The following is a 20168-nucleotide window of genomic DNA, read 5'->3' as shown; positions in this document are numbered from 1 at the left end:
GTTGAAATCAAAGGAAAAAGTGATAAGGATCATGTCAAAGCCAATCACAATTAAACCTTAAGAGGTAGGGACACTTAAAGTGCATATCACTGGTAAATGAAATGCCAAATGACATGACTATTCTAAATGAATAAAGAATTCAGAAAATATTGATGTATTGTGTTTTATTTTTGGTGCCATTCGTCCTGAGAAATTAAGTCATAAACATGGGGAATTTAGCCTGATTTCACCTGCTGCTTATAAATGCTCAGAAATGTCAACCTGTCACTCAGAAAGGTAGAGTTCAATGACATCATGTGAGACAACGCCCTTTCAGCGACATTATTGAACCGAAGGGCAAGAGAACTCTAACAAAATGTGTTTCATCTCCCGAAAGCTTGGAACAGAGTTGTGGTTTGTGCTGCCGTGTCACATCATGCTAAGCTAAACTGTTATGTGCGGGACAGCGGTAAGTCTCGCTGAGGAAGCCACATCTGTGATCATGGAAAGTCGGAGACAATGTGATGGCGAGTGATGATAGAGATCGCTGTTAACAGGATAGCCATGACATGGTTTTATCTTACTATTACTAACCCTACCCTCCCCCTAACCCTAACCCTAACCCTAACTATAACCATAACCCCCCATACACCCCCCATCACTTTTAATTTAGACTATAGTTGGACAAATGAAAGAATGGAGCAGTATAAATGTGTTGATGGCTATCCGATGTTTACTGACCATCACGTGGAACTCTAAAAACTTGGAAGTATCGAATCCGACGAAGCATAAAAAGCCATGTGAAGCCCGAAGCAGCTGGATATCCCTTCTCCTGAAGTGAAGGGCTCTGTTTGCAATCTCATCAGAAACAAATTAAAAAATCAAAAAACACAAATGTGATGATGGCTGTGGAATGTTTACTGACCATCATGTAGAACTCGTAGACCTTGGAAGTATCAAAGCTGTGTGAAGCCTGAGCAGAGCCGGACAGCAGGATGACATATTCTACATGGTTGCTATGTGCCACTTCAGGAAAAGTAGTCTGTAATTATTACTTAGTATGTCCAAGTGTGTATTTTACTGGTCATTTTGTGAGCACTTTGCAGGTTATAACACAACCAGACGGACGTATGGCTGACTGAAAATCTCCACAAAATAATGCAGTAATAATCATATGCCCCTGACACTGGTTTGTAGGTGACTATGTGCAATTAATGTCTTTAAGTGCACAAAATACAAGCTTTCCAAATAAAGGTGCCTCAGCATCACCACTACCTGCCTTTGTTATATTTGATTTAATAAAGTTTGATGGACAAATCAGTTTTCATATTACACTGGTTTATAAAAGGCATTTCGTGTATGATAACCTCAGGAATTCTCTCTGCACTGCACTCTCTGCAATGACTGTAATCCAGGAAGCCAAATCCCCTTTGTTGTTGTTGTTTTTAGCATTTTTTAAAATTTGCTTTTATGCCATGATTGCACAGTGGGCATTGTTCATTCTTCTTTTCTTTGCTGTCTAACATCTGTCCATCTTACACATTAAAGAACCACACTTTCATTGTTGTTCAGGTGTAAAATAGCACCTCTAGTTTGCTGTTTTCAGCCTCACATGGCATTACTTCTGTTTTGAAAACAGGGAGCATCCTCTTGCTGTCTACAGTGAATCTCTGTAACCTGACATTTGTGCAGCACTCTTATGTATTTCCTGTGTTCACATGAAACAGATTCACTCAACTATAGTTTTGCTTCATCAGCCCAGTTGTGCGTGCTACGCCTCACTCCACCTTCATCCCCCCCCCCCCCCCCCCCCACACACACACACACCTCAACCGGCTTGCCTCCCATTAGTTTGGGAACTACTGTCTTACTAAGTCTTGAGTGTTTAATCTCCCATAATTACAAAGATTTGCTTAGGTTAATAAATAATAATCCGCCTGAATTCAGACCCCCTACCTGGACCTCCCCTGTGCGGTCTTTACTCCTCTTTTCTGAGGGATAAATTCACAGTCATATAAATACTGACATCCAAAAACGCAAAGCACCACACGCCGATTCAGGGGCAACAGGCTGCGTGACACTCAGAAGGACCTGTTTTAATTGTAAGCGTCAAGTTCGCAAGAGAGATGAAAACAAATTTAAAATTGGTATTTAATTAGTTCTTTAGTTTAACAGATTGACGTCATCTCCACGGCGGTAGATTATGTCACTGGTGAGCACATCAAGGTTAATGACAGTTGAGAGTCTCATCTTTATCTGTGATCTTGTCAACAGTAAATCTTTGGTGAAAGAAGCCAGAGGCTTTGACATGGTCAATTTTTGAAGGCTTAGCCATGCTGTGAAATGTAGAGAGAAAATTTTTGCAGGACTTTTGTGAAAGACGCGTTTGACTGATCAACTGATACTTCAGCGTTCGCTCACTTTGGATTCTGTAAAACCTCTGCAATGAGCCTGAAATATTTCAATTCCAAAATGACAACGGAGGACAGAAGCAGCCACAACGGTGGCAGAGCAAGACTGGGACTGACCTTCACTATTGACTACCTCCTGTTCAATAAAGGAGTCAAAGGTTCTAAAGAGGAGCCGGCAGGATGTTGGACCGAAATGCAGACGGCATGCAACATGCAGAATCATCAGAATCCTAAACCTAAAGAGGTGAGGATTCTCCCTGAGATCGAGGGGACACAGTCAGGAGCAGAGGGCAAAGACAAGAAAGTCAAAGCAGAGGAGAGGTATGAAGAGCAAAGAGAGGAGGGGGAGGAGGAGGTCACCATCACCAATTCTACCGGCATCAGTTCAGAAACGTCTCTTGATAAACCAAATCAGTCCTACATTGCACTCATCTCGAAGGCAATCCTGGCGTCAGAGGAGAAGAAACTGCTGCTGTGTGACATCTACCAGTGGATCATGGACCACTACCCTTACTTCAAGAGTAAGGTATGTTCGGAATCTCTGAGGTACAAACAAGATGATATTGTGAAGAGAAAACACGGTACACATGATTACTGTGTACTTCAGAAAGAAGAGGGTTGCATTACTCTTTTAACTCTGTTAGAACTACAAATAAGATATTTACAGATTGTTAGCAATCAATCATATTGCTGACACATAGTGCGGCAACTATTTTCTCAAGTGACCTACTTGGCCCAGGTAATCTGTCTGAGTGGTTAGGCAGTTAGGTCCTCACAGGAACTCTAGATGATCTTCTTGTTGCCAAATTCACCCAATAAAGTAATCCTGTTGCTAGGCTGCAAACCATCTCTACCTCTACCAGGTGCAACAATAGAATGTGCACAGCCGAGTGGATTAGTGTAGACCGCAGGTTTGACGTGCTGAAAAGGTAACTCAGGGTGTTGTGCCTCACAGAGATCATATTGCACATCTTGCCAACAACAGGACAAGGTGACATCCTTAGGAGGATCAGCAGTAGCCTGCTTAACGCTTACCCGTGTTCATTTTCAAGGAAGGGGGAGGATTGGGGGAGAGGTTCCTATTCGGCTCTTTGGAATGTCATGTGTTTAATGACCAGATTTCTAACCTATTCCTATTCCAACAGGACAAAAACTGGAGGAACAGCGTGCGTCACAACTTGTCCCTGAATGATTGCTTCATCAAAGCAGGCCGCAGTGACAACGGCAAAGGCCACTTCTGGGCTGTTCACCCAGCAAATTTTCACGACTTTTCCAATGGGGACTACCACTGCCGACGAGCGCGACGGAGGGCGCGTAGAGTGATAGGACAGCACCACCTTACGCAGAGTGCCCCTTACTACCCCGTGCTGGCATATCCCCATAGAACATCCTGTTGGTGTTGCCCTGCACCGGCACACCCTCTAACCTGTTTGGCAACCAGACTCTACTGGCCATGGCCCAGCGTGCAGGCACGAGATGGGGTCCACCTGGGCCTGCACGGGCCTTCACCATGAAAAGAAAGAGTTTAGACCCCCCCCCCCACACACACACACACACACACACATACTCTATACTAACATTATAGAAGTTTTAGACTCTTACTTCCTAATAAACACTGAAGTGGACGTTGACAATGTGACATTATGTTTTAATTTGTAAGCAAAGTGATTTTAAGATTTTCAGTGATGAAATAAAGCTGAAAAATGTTTTAAAAAGCTGCTGCACTTTACCTGAAATATTAACATAAACCAATTTATGTGTCGATCTGGTTAAATCTTGATACATTTGACACATTTATAAGCAGTGTGTGTGTGTGTGGGTGTGTGTGTGTATGTGTAGGCAGACGACACTAAAAGTGAGCCCATTGCTAAAATACCACCTGTTGTTAGATGCTAATTAGTTAAAGCTGTCGGGATGCAAAATCTCGTTCATTAAGATACTAAAATCAGGCTTTCCAAAGCTGACGCCAAGGATATGAGTCCTGATAAGGCAAGTAATCCCAAATAGTTTCAAGAAATAGGAAGATTATCACACAGTGTAATCCATAACTGCTCCGACAGAAAGAAGTGGGACTGCAGGAGGTCAGGGATGAAGGAGCAGAGGAAAAGGAAGGAGAGAGATCAATTGAAAGGATGTGATCAATTAATCTTCAGATACACAGTGCAAGTTCACTTCCCTGTTAAAAATAAGGAAATGTATGATGATGATGATGACAACAACAAAATCTAAATGCAGTTTCCAGTTCATTCTGGGAGCATATGCTAGTGTCAAGACACATCCACATCACCGCTACCCCGTCGCAGGTCCAGGATGCAAACCACCCAAGCAGACAATGAGACCATCTCCACCTCTGGAAGGTAACCATCGATCTCTTGCAACCAGCTGAAACATGTATGTCCCCTTGTCCTCATGACTCCAGAAGCTCTCTCCATGTGTCTTTCAGTCTCAAAGGTCGATGACCCAGTGACATGACCATGATACGTGAATATCTGTACAACAGTTTCACCATGTATAGATACACTTAAGAAAGCCTGGATCTTAGTCTGGTTCCAGGACAATTACAAATCCAGACATGTTGGTTCCTCACTCAGCTTCAAGTGCAGATTCAACATTTAATTTCAGTTGTATGTGCATAACAGACTTTCCAATAATTTTGCACGTTAAGATCCATCTCAGATCTGCTGTGGTGATCCCAAGTTTATATAAACAAGGGAGAGCAAGCCTAAGGAACGTACTTACTAAAACACACTTTTTTGTGCGATAAAGCATCTATTTTTCATGTCGATTTGATCTTTAAAGGTTGTAATTGTGATGAGAGTATTTCGATTTATCTACTTATTTCAAATCCACAAATACAATTTGTGGCCACCAGGTGGTTAGTGCGCTTGTTTCTAGATCAGAAGGTTCCCAGTTGAAGACCACCCCTCCTCATTCTATGTGTAATGTGGATTTGTGTCAGGAAGAGCATCCTGTGTAGAATTTGTGCCAAACCAAAATGCAGATCCATCTTGGAGCTGCTGTGGTGACCCTGAGGGAGAAAAAAAGGGAGAAAATGAGCGAACTTACAACTTCTACACAAATACAGTGTGCGTGTGTGTGTAATATATGTAACTAGAAGCACTCAGAGAGTGCAAACCTCCGCCAAGTCCATGGGGTCACTGACGCCATAACATCTACACGCCGTGGAATCATTGAACCTAAAAAGTCTAACAATGATGTTTGCTCAGTAGTAAAAAAAAGTTTCATCTGCTGTGACTGGATAGCATGTATCCTTAGCGCTTGGCATCACAGTTTATTGCAACTTGCACCTTTCCCAGAAGCTACTGTAATCTGAGCACTGATATTGATATTGCATGTGCTTATAGATAAAAACAAATAAGAGACAAAATTCAAGTTATTATTCAACTAAACTACAAATATATGAATTTTTTAACATTTATGAAACACTTCTCTAAACAAGGCCATAGGGTCACTGACCCTAAAGAGATTCCCTCCTTGGCACAGTGATCTATTTCTTTTTGTCTCTTTCTCTAAAATTGTATATAATAATCATTAGATTATTAATATATAAACAAAATTAAATTTAAGAAATATTACAATTTGAAAACAAATGCACCCAAACGTGATGACAGCTGCAACTGCTTAATGCTAACTTTTAACATTGAAAATGCCATAGACATGCTAACGCGTTAGCATCAGGATCCGGATCGTGATCCGGATCACCACTAAAATTTAATCACTTGTTCCTCTTGTCATTTCCAACCACTCCACAAAATTTCAACAAAACTAAATTTAAGAAATATTACAATTTGAAAACAAATGCACCTGAAAGTGATGACAGCTGCAATTGCTTAATGCTAACTTTTAACATTGAAAAAGCCATAGACATGCTAACGCGTTAGCATCGGGATCCAGATCGTGATCCGGATCACCACTAAAATGTAATCACTTGTTCCTCTTGTCATTTCCAATTACTCCACAAAATTTCATCAAAATCCGTTCAAAACGTTTTGAGTTATCCTGCTGACAGACAGACAAACAAACAAACGCGACCGAAAACATAACCTCCTTGGCGGAGGTAACTAGACTTATCTCCATTGTGGTCTCTTGCAAATAAAACAACAGATAAAAATTTGAAAAAAAATTGCAATATACAAATAAAAGCACTGCCTTAATACGAGCAAAGCATCTTGCAGCAGTGTGAAGCTTGCTCATGGTACAGGGCATCCTAAACAGGAAGTGCCAAATTTCAAATCCACAGTAAAACAGGAAATGTTCCACTTTCTCGCATGGGTGGAGCTAGAACGGAGGCCAGGGTTTCACTGGACTCCCCTGAAATCTGATTGGACGCAGATGATTAACAAGTCACAGCATCACAGGTCTGGTTGAAAGAGCTACATTTTGAAATTAGTGAGTCACACTGACTGCTAGGTTCCTCCTGTCCAGTAGTTGGCACTGTGTACCACAAAAAAGTTCTAACCCACCTTAGTAGAAGAAGAAAAATGTTTGCTCCAGATTTGAACTGAACACATCTTTTGAACTATGGACTTCTAATCACACCAAACTTATATTGGTTAGTAAACAACCATATTTTATGACAGAAATGAGGTTGCAAGGTTGTTAAAAGCAGCATTTCTCCTTTAATTCGGGTGGCCTATTGATGTTGGCTTATTAGTGCAGCAGATAACTGAAACAATCCTTCAAATGGTGATACAAGCATCAAACTCAGCACAAATACAGCTGGAGCTAAATTTAACTTTTGACCCCCGTACAAACTGAAACTGACCTTTGTCACCATTCTTGCTGCTTTTACCTCATAACTCCATAACAACCTTTTTGGAATCTTTATGATCAGGCAAATAATGTGGTGTAGTTTTCTATGTGTAATTCTTCAGTTGACCCCTATCTGGCTGCCTATTGAAAATTCAAGTAACCAATCAGTTTTTTTAAAAGCGTTAATGTATATGGATTATTTGTGCCAAATTTGATGTTGTATCACCATTTGCATGATTCCACTCTAAAAATTCTAAAAAAGGTATATGAGATGTAAGATGCTGCTCCTCAGTGTTTCTCAATTGCCCTCAAAAGTATTGGAACACTTGGTATTTCACACATTTCAATTTGTTTATTCCATTTCAAATACATTTTTTTCCCTAAAATTATCTTCCTTAACTCACACTGAAAGCAAATCTGTACAACTTGATATAAATTAATTAAAAATATAAAATCCAGCTTCCTGATGAAGTGGTGTAGAGGAGGATTTTCTTTAAAAGAAGACCTGAAAGTTCAGCTACAATTTGACAGAAAGTACATTTGAGATGAAAGCCTAGATTTGATGTTTTGGTGAAAGAAACTTTTGTATTTCTTCACACTTGATGTAAATAAAGTCCAAGATATATTCAGTGACTTGGAAATGTTCATGTTTCCATCCCCTGACTTGTCTAAAGAAAACTGGCAATAAAACTGATTATTATTTGCAGGTTTTATCAAGTTTTAGAGATTTGCTTTCAGTTTGAGTTTGAGGAAGATAATTTTAGAAATTTTTATTCTTTATGTTTTTGTCTTTCTTGTAATTAAAATGGCATAAACAAATTAAATGTGTGAAATTCCAAGTGTTCCACTACTTTTGGAGGGCACAGTATCCTAACCTTATGATGAGTACAAAATGAGTGTGGTATTATTACTGTTTTGTTTAAGAATGTTTAATTTTCACTGTTGCTGCACTTGTGTCAAATCATAGTTATATCGTCAGCCCAGTCTCATGTTGGTTTTTTTTTTTGTGCTCCCGTGACGAAATGAGTCAAATTTTCATGACTGGGTTTTTTTTTTGTTTTTTTTTTACTATTACTAACCCTACTCCTACCACCCCCGATCTCCCCCCCCCCCCCCCCCCCCCGCTTCACTTTTAATTTCGTGCAGTCATCACGGAATGAATTAGAATGAATTTGTGCTGCCGTGACGAAAATGAGGCGCTTTCCGTCACAATATCACAAACCAATAGATTAATGTATATTTCATGCTGCTGAATCACAACTTGCCGTGAGACTGGGTTGCATATCGTATATCATATTGATATGAAAATTCAGTAAGGTATATCTTCTATTATACATTCCAAATCTAAGGTGGAACTCTACTAGTGTTTACTAAGGTACACATAAATATCTTAAAAAAAAAAAAAGAGAGAGAAAGAGAGAGATCAGAGCCACTTAAGTGCCTGGTCTTGACAATATTTAAATGACAATATTGAGATATGATCACTTGAACATATTGTACAGCCCTAGTGTCAACTAGATGAAAACTTTGAATATTAATTTATATCTACATTAAAAAAATGCTTAAAGTGGCAGGGGGTTAATTAATTAATTAATGTAATTGGGGGTTAGCTGAAAAGCAAAAAAAGAAAAATGCTTAAAAAGGTGGGGGTATGGGGGGCAGAGCCCCTCCAGAAGCTGAAAGGTTTTAGTCATGCTCATGCTCCCAAGAACCATTTTACTGAAAAAAGTCTGAAGGACCTAAAGGACATGGTTTGATGGTGAGGAGCTTTTCCAGGCATGTAAGAGGCAAATAAAGAAAAATTCTTAAAAAGGCAGGGGGGTTGGTGAGCCGGAGCCCCCCAGAAACTGAAAGGTTTTTGCCATGCTAATGCTCCCCTGAAGCATTTACTCAAAATAAAGTCTGAAGGACCTCAATGACATGGTGAGATGCTGATGAGCTTCACTCATTCATGTCCATGACATATACATATTACACTGAAAAAAGAAAATAGTTGAACCATCTTAACAGAATTGTTTCAATGTGTAACACCTGAATGAATTAAGTTCTTTGAAATTAAGTTAGCTAACTTATTAACTTAATTTCAAAGAACTTGATTCATTCAGGTGTTACACATTGAAACAATTCTGTTAAGATGGTTCATGTTATGTGTCGGACGCAGCTCGGAGAACCGACCAGCGTTTGAAGGACCCAGTATGAAATAAGCAGAGCACGGTACAAAGGCTAACTGAATTTAATACATAACAGTGATAATATAACAACAAAAGGTGCGGCCTGGCGTGGTGCGCTCCCAGCAGCGCTAACGATCCGGAGCCAGAAGTTGTTTCGGACCCAAGGACCCCGCCGACACCCCCCAGGTGGCCGCAACAACCGAGTCTGTGAAAGAAGGAACCATTATGTGAGTCCACACTCTACACACAGAACACTTAAAGGTGTACAAACAGCAAACACTTCCTGGCTTGATTACTGATCAGCTTCCCAACCTGCAGGCATGGAACAATCAGTTCACAAAACTCCACTGCAGTGAAAGCTGATACATGACTAACATACAGCTCAATACAATAAGGTGTGAGGGACACCACATTTACTGACTGTATAACTGTTAGTCACAAAATCTAACGTACCTCAGGAAGTGTGCTGACGAGCGTGAGACCTCACCCCCTCCTCTTTCACAGACTGTGCATCAAACCTGGACGTTCTCAGCATCCGCTGCTGATGAGATGGCTCCCAAGATGACGATCTCACCCGTCTGGTCACAAGGTCGAGTCTCTGGCAAATACACACTGTGCACTCCAGTCTTAAATGCCAACATGTTCCAATCCATCCAGATGCACCTCAGCTGTGAGTCCTGACGAGTCGCAGGTGATCAGGGTGAGGTCCTGACAGCCTCAGCAACACAGCCACTCAGTCCCAAACGCACGCCACCTGGGAGGAAAACCAAAAAACAGAAACAAACCGGCAGCCAGGCCCCCCCAGCCATATAACAGTTCAACTATTTTCTTTTTTCAGTGTCTTTTAGGTTGTGGAAGGTGGGCCATGTGAATATGAACAAGCTTAGGTAACAGTTAATGAAAATTATTTAGGAACAACAACCAAAATTGAGCTGCTTGTTTTATTTGTTTTTCTTTAACTGAGGAAGAAATGTTAACCATGTGATACTCGTCTAACAATTACAACCCCTGGCAAAAATTATGGAATCACCGGCCTCGGAGGATGTTCATTCAGTTGTTTAATTTTGTAGAAAAAAAGCAGATCACAGACATGACACAAAACTAAAGTCATTTCAAATGGCAACTTTCTGGCTTTAAGAAACACTGTAAGAAATCAAGAAAAAAAATTGTGGCAGTCAGTAACGGTTACTTTTTAGACCAAGCAGAGGGAAAAAAATATGGCCTCACTCAGTTCTGAGGAATAAATTATGGAATCACCCTGTAAATTTTCATCCCCAAAACTAACACCTGCATCAAATCAGATCTGCTCGTTAGTCTGCATCTAAAAAGGAGTGATCACACCTTGGAGAGCTGTTGCACCAAGTGGACTGACATGAATCATGGCTCCAACCCAATAAAGTAATCCTGTTGCTAGGCTGCAAACCATCTCTACCTCTACCAGGTGCAACAACAGAATGTGCACAGCCGAGTGGATTAGTGTAGACCGCAGGTTTGACGTGCTGAAAAGGTAACTCAGGGTGTTGTGCCTCACAGAGATCATATTGCACATCTTGCCAACAACAGGACAAGGTGACATCCTTAGGAGGATCAGCAGTAGCCTGCTTAACGCTTACCCGTGTTCATTTTCAAGGAAGGGGGAGGATTGGGGGAGAGGTTCCTATTCGGCTCTTTGGAATGTCATGTGTTTAATGACCAGATTTCTAACCTATTCCTATTCCAACAGGACAAAAACTGGAGGAACAGCGTGCGTCACAACTTGTCCCTGAATGATTGCTTCATCAAAGCAGGCCGCAGTGACAACGGCAAAGGCCACTTCTGGGCTGTTCACCCAGCAAATTTTCACGACTTTTCCAATGGGGACTACCACTGCCGACGAGCGCGACGGAGGGCGCGTAGAGTGATAGGACAGCACCACCTTACGCAGAGTGCCCCTTACTACCCCGTGCTGGCATATCCCCATAGAACATCCTGTTGGTGTTGCCCTGCACCGGCACACCCTCTAGCCTGTTTGGCAACCAGACTCTACTGGCCATGGCCCAGCGTGCAGGCACGAGATGGGGTCCACCTGGGCCTGCACGGGCCTTCACCATGAAAAGAAAGAGTTTAGACCCCCCCCCCCCCCCCCCCCCCCCCCACACACACACACACACACACATACTCTATACTAACATTATGGAAGTTTTACACTCTTACTTCCTAATAAACACTGAAGTGGACGTTGACAATGTGACATTATGTTTTAATTTGTAAGCAAAGTGATTTTAAGATTTTCAGTGATGAAATAAAGCTGAAAAATGTTTTAAAAAGCTGCTGCACTTTACCTGAAATATTAACATAAACCAATTTATGTGTCGATCTGGTTAAAAGAAGACCTGAAAGTTCAGCTACAATTTGACAGAAAGTACATTTGAGATGAAAGCCTAGATTTGATGTTTTGGTGAAAGAAACTTTTGTATTTCTTCACACGATGTAAATAAAGTCCAAGATATATTCAGTGACTTGGAAATGTTCATGTTTCCATCCCCTGACTTGTCTAAAGAAAACTGGCAATAAAACTGATTATTATTTGCAGGTTTTATCAAGTTTTAGAGATTTGCTTTCAGTTTGAGTTTGAGGAAGATAATTTTAGAAATTTTTATTCTTTATGTTTTTGTCTTTCTTGTAATTAAAATGGCATAAACAAATTAAATGTGTGAAATTCCAAGTGTTCCACTACTTTTGGAGGGCACAGTATCCTAACCTTATGATGAGTACAAAATGAGTGTGGTATTATTACTGTTTTGTTTAAGAATGTTTAATTTTCACTGTTGCTGCACTTGTGTCAAATCATAGTTATATCGTCAGCCCAGTCTCATGTTGTTTTTTTTTTTTGTGCTCCCGTGACGAAATGAGTCAAATTTTCATGACTGGGTTTTTTTTTTTTTTTGTTTTTACTATTACTAACCCTACTCCTACCACCCCCCCCACCCCCCACCCCCGCTTCACTTTTAATTTTGTGCAGTCATCACGGAATGAATTAGAATGAATTTGTGCTGCCGTGACGAAAATGAGGCGCTTTCCGTCACAATATCACAAACCAATAGATTAATGTATATTTCATGCTGCTGAATCACAACTTGCCGTGAGACTGGGTTGCATATCGTATATCATATTGATATGAAAATTCAGTAAGGTATATCTTCTATTATACATTCCAAATCTAAGGTGGAACTCTACTAGTGTTTACTAAGGTACACATAAATATCTTTAAAAAAAAAAAAAAGAGAGAGAGAGAGAGAGATCAGAGCCACTTAAGTGCCTGGTCTTGACAATATTTAAATGACAATATTGAGATATGATCACTTGAACATATTGTACAGCCCTAGTGTCAACTAGATGAAAACTTTGAATATTAATTTATATCTACATTAAAAAAATGCTTAAAGTGGCAGGGGGTTAATTAATTAATTAATGTAATTGGGGGTTAGCTGAAAAGCAAAAAAAGAAAAATGCTTAAAAAGGTGGGGGTATGGGGGGCAGAGCCCCTCCAGAAGCTGAAAGGTTTTAGTCATGCTCATGCTCCCAAGAACCATTTTACTGAAAAAAGTCTGAAGGACCTAAAGGACATGGTTTGATGGCGAGGAGCTTTTCCAGGCATGTAAGAGGCAAATAAAGAAAAATTCTTAAAAAGGCAGGGGGGTTGGGGAGCCGGAGCCCCCCAGAAACTGAAAGGTTTTTGCCATGCTAATGCTCCCCTGAAGCATTTACTCAAAATAAAGTCTGAAGGACCTAAATGACATGGTGAGATGCTGATGAGCTTCACTCATTCATCAATCAATCAATCAATCAATCAATTTTTTTTATATAGCGCCAAATCACAACAAACAGTTGCCCCAAGGCACTTTATATTGTAAGGCAAGGTCATACAATAATTATGTAAAACCCCAACGGTCAAAACGACCCCCTGTGAGCAAGCACTTGGCTACAGTGGGAAGGAAAAACTCCCTTTTAACAGGAAGAAACCTCCAGCAGAACCAGGCTCAGGGAGGGGCAGTCTTCTGCTGGGACTGGTTGGGGCTGAGGGAGAGAACCAGGAAAAAGACATGCTGTGGAGGGGAGCAGAGATCGATCACTAATGATTAAATGCAGAGTGGTGCATACAGAGCAAAAAGAGAAAGAAACAGTGCATCATGGGAACCGCCCAGCAGTCTACGTCTATAGCAGCATAACTAAGGGATGGTTCAGGGTCACCTGATCCAGCCCTAACTATAAGATTTAGCAAAAAGGAAAGTTTTAAGCCTAATCTTAAAAGTAGAGAGGGTGTCTGTCTCCCTGATCTGAATTGGGAGCTGGTTCCACAGGAGAGGAGCCTGAAAGCTGAAGGCTCTGCCTCCCATTCTACTCTTACAAACCCTAGGAACTACAAGTAAGCCTGCAGTCTGAGAGCGAAGCGCTCTATTGGGGTGATATGGTACTACGAGGTCCCTAAGATAAGATGGGACCTGATTATTCAAAACCTTATAAGTAAGAAGAAGAATTTTAAATTCTATTCTAGAATTAACAGGAAGCCAATGAAGAGAGGCCAATATGGGTGAGATATGCTCTCTCCTTCTAGTCCCCGTCAGTACTCTAGCTGCAGCATTTTGAATTAACTGAAGGCTTTTTAGGGAACTTTTAGGACAACCTGATAATAATGAATTACAATAGTCCAGCCTAGAGGAAATAAATGCATGAATTAGTTTTTCAGCATCACTCTGAGACAAGACCTTTCTGATTTTAGAGATATTGCGTAAATGCAAAAAAGCAGTCCTACATATTTGTTTAATATGCGCTTTGAATGACATATCCTGATCAAAAATGACTCCACGATTTCTCACAGTATTACTAGAGGTCAGGGTAATGCCATCCAGAGTAAGGATCTGGTTAGACACCATGTTTCTAAGATTTGTGGGGCCAAGTACAATAACTTCAGTTTTATCTGAGTTTAAAAGCAGGAAATTAGAGGTCATCCATGTCTTTATGTCTGTAAGACAATCCTGCAGTTTAGCTAATTGGTGTGTGTCCTCTGGCTTCATGGATAGATAAAGCTGGGTATCATCTGCATAACAATGAAAATTTAAGCAATACCGTCTAATAATACTGCCTAAGGGAAGCATGTATAAAGTGAATAAAATTGGTCCTAGCACAGAACCTTGTGGAACTCCATAATTAACTTTAGTCTGTGAAGAAGATTCCCCATTTACATGAACAAATTGTAATCTATTAGACAAATATGATTCAAACCACCGCAGCGCAGTGCCTTTAATACCTATGGCATGCTCTAATCTCTGTAATAAAATTTTATGGTCAACAGTATCAAAAGCAGCACTGAGGTCTAACAGAACAAGCACAGAGATGAGTCCACTGTCCGAGGCCATAAGAAGATCATTTGTAACCTTCACTAATGCTGTTTCTGTACTATGATGAATTCTAAAACCTGACTGAAACTCTTCAAATAGACCATTCCTCTGCAGATGATCAGTTAGCTGTTTTACAACTACCCTTTCAAGAATTTTTGAGAGAAAAGGAAGGTTGGAGATTGGCCTATAATTAGCTAAGATAGCTGGGTCAAGTGATGGCTTTTTAAGTAATGGTTTAATTACTGCCACCTTAAAAGCCTGTGGTACATAGCCAACTAACAAAGATAGATTGATCATATTTAAGATCGAAGCATTAAATAATGGTAGGGCTTCCTTGAGCAGCCTGGTAGGAATGGGGTCTAATAAACATGTTGATGGTTTGGATGAAGTAACTAATGAAAATAACTCAGACAGAACAATCGGAGAGAAAGAGTCTAACCAAATACCGGCATCACTGAAAGCAGCCAAAGATAACGATACGTCTTTGGGATGGTTATGAGTAATTTTTTCTCTAATAGTTAAAATTTGTTAGCAAAGAAAGTCATGAAGTCATTACTAGTTAAAGTTAATGGAATACTCAGCTCAATAGAGCTCTGACTCTTTGTCAGCCTGGCTACAGTGCTGAAAAGAAACCTGGGGTTGTTCTTATTTTCTTCAATTAGTGATGAGTAGAAAGATGTCCTAGCTTTACGGAGGGCTTTTTTATAGAGCAACAGACTCTTTTTCCAGGCTAAGTGAAGAGCTTCTAAATTAGTGAGACGCCATTTCCTCTCCAACTTACGGGTTATCTGCTTTAAGCTACGAGTTTGTGAGTTATACCACGAAGTCAGACACTTCTGATTTAAAGCTCTCTTTTTCAGAGGAGCTACAGCATCCAAAGTTGTCTTCAATGAGGATGTAAAACTATTGACGAGATACTCTATCTCCCTTACAGAGTTTAGGTAGCTACTCTGCACTGTGTTGGTATATGGCATTAGAGAACATAAAGAAGGAATCATATCCTTAAACCTAGTTACAGCGCTTTCTGAAAGACTTCTAGTGTAATGAAACTTATTCCCCACTGCTGGGTAGTCCATCAGAGTAAATGTAAATGTTATTAAGAAATGATCAGACAGAAGGGAGTTTTCAGGGAATACTGTTAAGTCTTCTATTTCCATACCATAAGTCAGAACAAGATCTAAGATATGATTAAAGTGGTGGGTGGACTCATTTACTTTTTGAGCAAAGCCAATAGAGTCTAATAATAGATTAAATGCAGTGTTGAGGCTGTCATTCTCAGCATCTGTGTGGATGTTAAAATCGCCCACTATAATTATCTTATCTGAGCTAAGCACTAAGTCAGACAAAAGGTCTGAAAATTCACAGAGAAACTCACAGTAACGACCAGGTGGACGACAGATAATAACAAATAAAACTGGTTTTTGGGACTTCCAATTTGGATGGACAAGACTAAGAGACAAGCTTTCAAATGAATTAAAGCTCTGTCTGGGTTTTTGATTAATTAATAAGCTGGAATGGAAGATTGCTGCTAATCCTCCGCCCCGGCCCGTGCTACAAGCATTCTGACAGTTAGTGTGACTCGGGGGTGTTGACTCATTTAAACTAACATATTCATCCTGCTGTAACCAGGTTTCTGTTAGGCAGAATAAATCAATATGTTGATCAATTATTATATCATTTACCAACAGGGACTTAGAAGAGAGAGACCTAATGTTTAATAGACCACATTTAACTGTTTTAGTCTGTGGTGCAGTTGAAGGTGCTATATTATTTTTTCTTTTTGAATTTTTATGCTTAAATAGATTTTTGCTGGTTATTGGTAGTCTGGGAGCAGGCACCGTCTCTACGGGGATGGGGTAATGAGGGGATGGCAGGGGGAGAGAAGCTGCAGAGAGGTGTGTAAGACTACAACTCTGCTTCCTGGTCCCAACCCTGGATAGTCACGGTTTGGAGGATTTAAGAAAATTGGCCAGATTTCTAGAAATGAGAGCTGCTCCATCCAAAGTGGGATGGATGCCGTCTCTCCTAACAAGACCAGGTTTTCCCCAGAAGCTTTGCCAATTATCTATGAAGCCCACCTCATTTTTTGGACACCACTCAGACAGCCAGCAATTCAAGGAGAACACGCGGCTAAACATGTCACTCCCGGTCCGATTGGGGAGGGGCCCAGAGAAAACTACAGAGTCCGACATTGTTTTTGCAAAGTTACACACCGATTTAATGTTAATTTTAGTGACCTCCGATTGGCGTAACCGGGTGTCATTACTGCCGACGTGAATTACAATCTTACCAAATTTACGCTTAGCCTTAGCCAGCAGTTTCAAATTTCCTTCAATGTCGCCTGCTCTGGCCCCCGGAAGACAATTGACTATGGTTGCTGGTGTCGCTAACTTCACATTTCTCAAAACAGAGTCGTCAATAACCAGAGTTTGATCCTCGGCGGGTGTGTCGTCGAGTGGGGAAAAACGGTTAGAGATGTGAACGGGTTGGCGGTGTACACGGGGCTTCTGTTTAGGGCTACGCTTCCTCACAGTCACCCAGTCAGCCTGCTTTCCCGGCTGCTCGGGATCTGCCAGGGGGTAACTAACGGCGGCTAAGCTACCTTGGTCCGCACCGACTACAGGGGCCTGGCTAGCTGTAGAATTTTCCACGGTGCGGAGCCGAGTCTCCAATTCGCCCAGCCTGGCCTCCAAAGCTACGAATAAGCTACACTTATTACAAGTACCGTTATTGCTAAAGGAGGCCGAGGAATAACTAAACATTTCACACCCAGAGCAGAAAAGTGCGGGAGAGACAGGAGAAGCCGCCATGCTAAATCGGCTAAGAGCTAGTAGCTACGTTAAGCTAGCGGATTCCTAAAAACACGCAAAGTGAATAATGTGTAAATAATTTAGAGGTGATTCAGCAGAAGGAGTGCTTTAGTTAAGGCACGTAAAGATTACACTGGGAAACAAATCGTAATCTAGATAACTAGATCAATCTAACTGCGCAGATTAAACAGCTAACAGATACAGAAAAACACTGCTGTGCTCCGGAACAGGAAGTGATACAATACCGCAGTGAGAGCCAACCACCAGTAGAGGCAAGCAAGAGGAAATGTCCATGACATATACATATTACACTGAAAAAAGAAAATAGTTGAACCATCTTAACAGAATTGTTTCAATGTGTAACACCTGAATGAATTAAGTTCTTTGAAATTAAGTTAGCTAACTTATTAACTTAATTTCAAAGAACTTGATTCATTCAGGTGTTACACATTGAAACAATTCTGTTAAGATGGTTCAACTATTTTCTTTTTTCAGTGTCTTTTAGGTTGTGGAAGGTGGGCCATGTGAATATGAACAAACTTAGGTAACAGTTAATGAAAATGATTTAGGAACAACAACCAAAATTGAGCTGCTTGTTTTATTTGTTTTTCTTTAACTGAGGAAGAAATGTTAACCATGTGATACTTGTCTAACAATTACAACCCCTGGCAAAAATTATGGAATCACCGGCCTCGGTGTTGGGAAAGTGTAGGAACACGGACCCACAACAGGGGGCGCAAATGAACGGACAATGGAGGAAGTCAAATAACAACACTTTACTGTTGTGAATAAGCACAACAAACACAACAGATTACAACAATAGACAAAGAAGTCAATTCACAAAATGTGTCACGTGGGCAGGCTCGAAGATAAGAGACATCTGTCCAAAGCAGAACCGGAACCACACGATTTCCTCCGCCACCGAACCCCGGGAATACCGGAGCCGCCAAGTCCCGAACTCCCAGGTGGCCACTGCCTCCGCGTGTCGGATCTGGTACTGCTGGCGAGGAACAAAAACAGTTAAATGTGGGTGCGTTTGCACCCAGCAACCCGTATGGCGGGAAAACCACCTCCACCTCTTGTCGGAAGAATGTCTGCTATTTAACGCACAAAAGTAACAAAGTGTTAATGTCAAAAAGACAACACAGTCGGCTGAGCACTTTACCTCCTAGGTAGAGCGATATCTCGGCAAAGAGGTGGAGATGTCGTCTTGCTGATATACCACTGCTGATCAGATGATTGGTGACAGCTGTCGTAGGCGATAAGTGACAGCTGTTACCCCGGCTGCTCCTGTGAGGCGGCAGCGCCCTCTGGTGCCTGGAGCCCGCACTTCAGACAGGGCGCCCTCTGGTGGTGGTGGGCCAGCAGTACCTCCTCTTCAGCGGCCCACACAACAGGACCCCCCCCTCAACGGGCGCCTCCTGGCGCCCGACCAGGCTTGTCCGGGTGTCGGCGGTAGAAATCGGCCAGGAGGGCCGGGTCCAGGATGAAGCTCCTCTTCAACCAGGAGCGTTCTTCGGGTCCGTACCCCTCCCAGTCCACCAAATACTGGAATCCCCGGCCCATCCTACGGACATCCAAGAGCCGGCGCACAGTCCAAGCCGGCTCGCCATCGATGATCCGGGCAGGAGGCGGCGCCGGACCCGGAGCACAGAGGGGTGAGGTGTGATGCGGCTTTATCCGGGACACATGGAAAACAGGATGGATCCGCAGTGAGGCCGGAAGCTGAAGCCTCACTGCGGCTGGACTGATGACCTTAAGGATTCTGAAGGGACCGATGTAACGGTCCTGTAGTTTAGGGGAGTCTACTTTCAGGGGAATGTCCTTTGTGGACAACCACACCTCCTGCCCTGGCCGATACGCAGGGGCCGGGGTCCGCCGACGGTCTGCATGGGCTTTTGCCCTCGTCCGGGCCTTTAGCAAAGCAGAACGGGCGGCGCGCCACACCCGACGGCACTTCCGCAGGTGGGCCTGGACCGAGGGCACACCGACCTCTCCCTCAACCACCGGAAACAACGGGGGCTGATACCCCAGACACACCTCAAAAGGGGAGAGGCCGGTGGTTGAAGACACCTGGCTGTTATGGGCATACTCGATCCAGGCCAAATGGGTACTCCAGGCCGCCGGGTGCGCGGCCGTCACGCAGCGCAGGGCCTGTTCCACCTCCTGATTGACCCGTTCTGCTTGCCCGTTGGTCTGAGGATGATACCCGGACGAGAGACTCACCGTGGCCCCCAGTTCCCGGCAGAAGCTCCTCCAGACTTGCGAGGAGAACTGGGGACCGCGGTCGGAGACGATGTCTGTTGGAATCCCATGCAGCCGGACGACGTGGTGGACCAGGAGGTCCGCTGTCTCCTGGGCAGTCGGGAGCTTCGGGAGGGCCACGAAGTGGGCCGCCTTGGAGAATCCGTCCACTATCGTGAGGATGGTGGTGTTGCCCTGGGACGGCGGGAGGCCCGTGACAAAATCCAGGCCGATGTGGGACCAGGGGCGATGAGGCACAGGCAGCGGCTGGAGCAGTCCCGATGCCCTGCGGTGGTCAGCCTTGCCCCTGGCGCAGGTGGTGCAGGCCTGGATATAATCTCGGACGTCGGCCTCCAGGGACACCCACCAGAAGCGCTGCCGGACAACTGCCACGGTCCTACG

At 42.5% G+C, this 20168-nt stretch overlaps 1 protein-coding gene across 1 annotated transcript; it reads left to right on the top strand.

Moving 5' to 3' along the window:
• The first annotated feature begins 2451 nt into the window (after positions 1-2451).
• foxq2 (forkhead box Q2) lies at positions 2452-3904 on the top strand. The gene is made up of 2 exons (XM_034179188.1): positions 2452-2916; positions 3536-3904. The coding sequence occupies exons 1-2, from the start codon at positions 2452-2454 to the stop codon at positions 3902-3904; spliced, it is 834 nt and encodes a 277-aa protein (XP_034035079.1).
• The last annotated feature ends 16264 nt before the right edge of the window (positions 3905-20168 follow it).

Source organism: Thalassophryne amazonica, chromosome 10, assembly GCF_902500255.1.
Source record: "Thalassophryne amazonica chromosome 10, fThaAma1.1, whole genome shotgun sequence".
Lineage (NCBI taxonomy): Eukaryota > Metazoa > Chordata > Actinopteri > Batrachoidiformes > Batrachoididae > Thalassophryne > Thalassophryne amazonica.
The sequence above is the reverse complement of the archived record's forward strand: the minus strand, read 5'-3'. Positions and strand labels throughout refer to the sequence as shown.

What these genes read in the sequence shown, in the direction of transcription:
- foxq2 (XM_034179188.1), top strand. Translation starts at nt 2,452, where the DNA reads ATGACAACGGAGGACAGAAGCAGCCACAACGGTGGCAGAGCAAGACTG. An exon ending in ACCCTTACTTCAAGAGTAAG is followed by an intron (nt 2,917 to 3,535) that starts GTATGTTCGGAA and finishes CTATTCCAACAG; the next exon opens with GACAAAAACTGGAGGAACAG.